Source organism: Macadamia integrifolia, chromosome 1 (assembly GCF_013358625.1).
Source record: "Macadamia integrifolia cultivar HAES 741 chromosome 1, SCU_Mint_v3, whole genome shotgun sequence".
Classification (NCBI taxonomy): domain Eukaryota; kingdom Viridiplantae; phylum Streptophyta; class Magnoliopsida; order Proteales; family Proteaceae; genus Macadamia; species Macadamia integrifolia.
The window spans coordinates 33,362,411-33,367,654 of record NC_056557.1 but is presented as its reverse complement, the minus strand read 5'-3'; the positions used below and the strand labels follow the sequence as shown (position 1 = coordinate 33,367,654).

At 37.3% G+C, this 5,244-nt stretch overlaps 1 protein-coding gene across 1 annotated transcript; it reads left to right on the top strand.

The window, feature by feature from the left end:
* Window positions 1–2,946: 2,946 nt before the first annotated feature.
* Window positions 2,947–4,938, top strand: LOC122085812 (L-type lectin-domain containing receptor kinase IV.1-like). Its single transcript, XM_042654432.1, has one exon. It carries the CDS (start codon window positions 2,947–2,949, stop codon window positions 4,936–4,938), a length of 1,992 nt encoding a protein of 663 aa, XP_042510366.1.
* The last annotated feature ends 306 nt before the right edge of the window (window positions 4,939–5,244 follow it).

Here is a 5,244-nt window from a genome sequence, read left to right as displayed (position 1 = left end):
CTATAGTAAATTTTGGAATGCCAACAAAGATTTTTATAAAGATAAAGTAATTGACATGAAATTAAAACATATTCACATAATCACAAGTAAAAAACATGCATAGTATTGCGGAAACAGGATCCCCCTAGTGGCAAAATATTGACAATGTTCCCATTAACATATCCATCAACATTTGCATAATTATAGACATGGATAACAAGTCATCCGAAGACAAAATAAGAGAAAGGATCTCCTATTCTAGATCAACTGTAATATAATTTAGGTTACAACATATTTTATCACTTGATAAGGTGCCATGGTGCCGATTTGATGATATGACAATTTGACAATTTGAGAATATGGTGATATGATATCATGTCCATTTTGATGATACGGTGGCAATTTTTTCAATACACAGGTACAGATCGATTGATCATGCCATAGAGTTCTAGCGCCATATTAGCTCGGGACGATACTAATCCAATACTTTTATTTACCTATATTTACCAATATATTATTATGTTTTATTCTTCATTGGTACCAGTCAATACCAATCCTTATAACTATTGCACCCGGTAAAAAAAAAAGGAATAAAAAAAATTAATGAAGAAATGAAACGGAATTGAGAGACAAAGAGTGAGCGAGTTGGTTAATACAATGGGATAGAGAATGAATGGAATCCACATGTCACTTTAAGGGGTGTTTGAGAGTTGGAACTCAAGTTCTTATACATGAACCTCATTTGGAGTCCCCATACTATATCGGGAAACAATATATATTATCGATCATTCATAAATAGGGTGCAAACATTTATGGAAGTTGATAGAATTACTTTTCCTAAGCCTATGGAGCACCCCTTAGGAAGTTGAAATGGATCAGGTTCATATACGAGAATGTTGTCGTATACTCCTAATCCATGAATTTAGAATCTATTAAATGATGAAGAGAAAATTGATTTTATATCCACGGATTAGAATTGTTCTTTTACATTTTTGTACGTGAACTTGAACCGCTCTCTTAGGAAGTTGGGATGATTTCCCATCAATTCTAATCTTTAAGGAGCCAATCTCAAATCATCTCATATCCTAAAAGTTCTCAAACCTAGGATCAGTTTAATAATGGGACAATGTGATTTGCTTCTGGTTTCTAAATGGTTTTAGGCACTCAAATATAATTATTTCCTTAACACATAACCCCCTCCATTTCTCTATAATTAAGACATAATTAATTGCATATAAATAAAATATGCATTTTGAACCGGTCCTAATGGTTCCCAACTTCCATACCAATGAATTTTTTTATGATTCTTTCAGTTCAGAACAAGTTGAAAATTATTTTATCTCATTTAATAATCAATTCCAAAATCAAGTACCAACTCTTTGGAACGGTTTGTGATTCGACTATGAAATTAGAAAAAAATCCTCTATTTTTTTCATTCTTGTTTTTTCTTATTTTGTTATCTACAGAACACGATATGTGGACAACTTTAAAATCAACACACCGAATATAATAATCTTCAATCAACCTTGACTATTGATCTTAAAATTAGCCATATATCATATTCTGCAAATAACAAAACAAGACAGAATATTTTCATCCACGAAATTGACGCCTTTGTCTAGACTAGGATGTGTGATTTCAAAACAAAGACTTTTTAGGCCAGATATTTAACAGCTTTGTCCGGATAAAAAGTCTTTGCTCACCGGTGGAGAGGAAATCTCTTTACCTCTCATTATTGTAAAGACTTTTTTTTTTTTCTATCCCATGTCGAAAGGTACCCCAATGGGAACCTAACACTCTAAGTCATCTATGTCAATCACATCAAACGTCAATGACATTTTTTCGCAGCCCAGCCCAAGTCATAAATTCATTATAATAGGACAACATTTATTACCCAGTGACTTTATTGCCAAGTTTGTAACAAATCGACTAAATTCTGTTCATTCAACTTGTTCCTACTTTCTACCAAAAAAAATTTAGCCCCAACCTTATAACGAAATCTAGTTAAATCCCTTTCATCCATCTTGCTCTATACCCAAAATAATCATACTACGATGTTGATAGAAGATGATGCCTCCATTAAAAAAAAAAAAGTCTCCAAGGATAGTGACAAGTTGATGGCGAAAAGATCACTACCTTGATGTGTGGCCTCTACACGAGTGCAGGATTAATAAAAATAAAGGTATGAATAGATCCAGTTGAATTAATAAAATTTGGGTATAATTGGGTTTACTTATTTTAAGATCTTGCATAGTGTCTGGCCCATGTATGTAATTGGTCCTCATATGCTAGGCATGATCCTATTTATAAATACTCAATCAAGTATGGAACATTAATTAGGTCTTAGACAGACTTTAAATGGATTAATGACACATTTATCTCCAAACGGTATATAATCAGGTTCTAAACGGTCTTCAAACATGTCAAGCTTAGTATCGAGTTCTAAACGGACTATAAATGGGCTTTAAAATGTCGGGCTATTAATTGGTTGGTCTCATTAGGTAGGCACTCTTGCACCAGAACAACCTATGAATTAATGTGTCGGGCTGTGTCGAGCTCCAGCTTGATGCATTTATTAATCAGGTCAGATCAGTTCAGGCGTTAAACGATTGGACTCAATTGATTTGCCGCGCCAGGCTGGGCCTGAATTCACAACCTTGAATGAGAGTACATGTGGAAGCATTTTTTTTTTTTTTTTGGGTGAAGAAGCATTAACATATATGGGATTCTTATGATGAAAAAAATATACAGGATTCTTGATTTAATTGGGGAAGGGGGTAGAAATTTTGTGGGATCTTATGTTTGGGCGCAGAAACCACATGACCAGATAGATAGTGTTCTTTCTTCCAAAAGTTATTTATTTATTTTTGACTGAAAGATTAGAATTATATATTAAAAACAAAAGATAGAAAAACAGCCGAAGCTAATTACTAAATCTTAGGAGAAGGAAAAATAAAGTGGCACACAATGTTCTTCAAGTTCACGCTGTCGTTTCTTCTCCTTTGCAGATTTGCAGCATCACAACAAGAAGATGTTGGTTTCACTTACAATGGCTTTCGAGGAGTTAACATGAGCTTGGATGGCTTAGCCCAGATTACAGACAATGGTCTCCTAAAGTTGGTAAGCACCACACTGGCACAGGTGGGTCATGCTTTCTACCCTCTTCCGGTTTCGCTCATGAATACTTCCACTGGTAATGTTCTCTCCTTCTCTTCTACTTTTGTATTCGCCATGTTCTCTGAGTTAACAATAGTAGGAGGTCCCGGAATCGTGTTTGTGATTGCACCTTTCCGAGAGTTCCCAGGTGGTTTGCCAAGCGGTTATTTTGGGCTCTTCAATGCCACTAATATGGGCAATTCATCCAACCATATTATAGGAGTCGAATTGGATACTCTCCAAAACGAGGAGTTTAATGATATCAATGGTAACCATGTTGGTATTGATATTAACGACTTGAAATCTGTTGAAGCTATTCCAGCATCTTATTTTAGTGATAAAGAGAATCGGCGTATCGACTTGAATCTCTTCAGTGGACAGCCCCTGCAACTCTGGGTGGAATATAATGGTATAGAGAAGCAACTTAATGTGACTTTAGCTCCCATTAATGTCCCTAAACCAACAATTCCACTCTTGTCATTGAAAATTGATCTTTCTCGGTTCATGGTAGACCCCATGTTCGTGGGCTTCTCATCATCTACTTCTGCCTTAGATGTATCTCATTACGTGTTGGGGTGGAGCTTGAAGGTGAACGGGCAAGCAAAAGAACTCTCTCTCTCCCAAATTCCTAAGCTTCCGCGAATTGGATCTAAAACAAAATCGAGAATATTTCAAATTGGATTTCCTGTGATCGGTGCTAGTTTAGTGTTATTGTTAATCTTCATCATCCAATTTACTGTACGAAGGAGGAAAAAGTATGCAGAAGTTCTTGAAGATTGGGAACTTGAATATGGACCTCACAGGTTCAAATACAAAGATCTCTATAAGGCAACCAAAGGGTTTAGCGAGAAGGAGCTTCTTGGTATAGGTGGCTTCGGTGAGGTCTACAAAGGTATAATACCCACCTCAAAAGCAGAAGTTGCAGTAAAGAGAGTTTCACATGACTCAAGACAAGGGGAGAGGGAATTCATTGCTGAGATCGTCAGCATCGGTAAACTGCAACATCGAAACATAGTAAAACTCTTGGGGTATTGCCGACGTAAAGGAGAGCTCTTTCTAGTCTACGATTTCATGCCCAATGAGAGTCTAGATAAGTTCCTCTTTAATCAATCAACAACGAAGAAAACATTGGGCTGGAATCATAGATTTCAAATAATCAAAAGCGTGGCATCTGGGTTACTCTATCTTCATGAAGAATGGGAACAAGTGGTAGTTCACAGAGACGTCAAGTCCAGTAATGTCTTGTTAGACAATGAGCTAAATGGAAGACTAGGAGATTTCGGGCTTGCAAGGTTATATGATCATGGAGGCGATCCTAAATCAACCCATGTGGTGGGGACGTTTGGTTATCTTGCACCAGAACTTGCCAGGAGTGGCAAACCAAACCCTAGTGTGGATGTATTTGCGTTTGGGGTTTTATTGCTTGAAGTTGCTTGTGGTAGAAGGCCGATAGAGGGACAAGGATCAGAAGAATGTGTAGTGTTGATGGATTGGGTGGTCTCATGTTGGAGTGGGGGCAACATTCTTGAAACTGTGGATCCCAAATTGGGGATGAATTATAATGTTGAGGAAATGGAGTTAGTGTTAAAACTTGGTGTGCTTTGCTCTCACTCCCTTGCATCTGCAAGGCCATGTATGCGACAAGTTGTTCGCTATTTGAAGGGAGAGATTCCATTACCACAGCTGCCATCTCTAACTTCTGAAGGTTCTTGTGACCTGTCTACTTGGTGTCCTTATCTTGGGAGTGCAACAAGTCTGTCATCATCAACGATTACAGATTCTCTACTCTCTGCACCACGTTAACTTGGAAGAAAATTGGCTGTTTGTCCTCTTGTTATTAGTGGTTTAGTCTCTCCAGCTTATGGTCTCTTCTGAAAGCAATGTGGGAGGTGATCGCCAAGTCAAGAAGACAAATTTTTTTTTTTTTTCTCTTGTACAAATCTTAGTGTGGATGTGTTCGCACTTGGGGTTTTTTTGCTCGAGGTCTCTTGTGGTAAGAGGCCTGTAGAGGCAGAAGCATCAGAAGAGTATCTTGTGTTGGTGGATTGGGTGATATCAAGTTGGAATAGGGGTGCAATTCTTGAAACTGTGGATCCCAAATTGGAAATG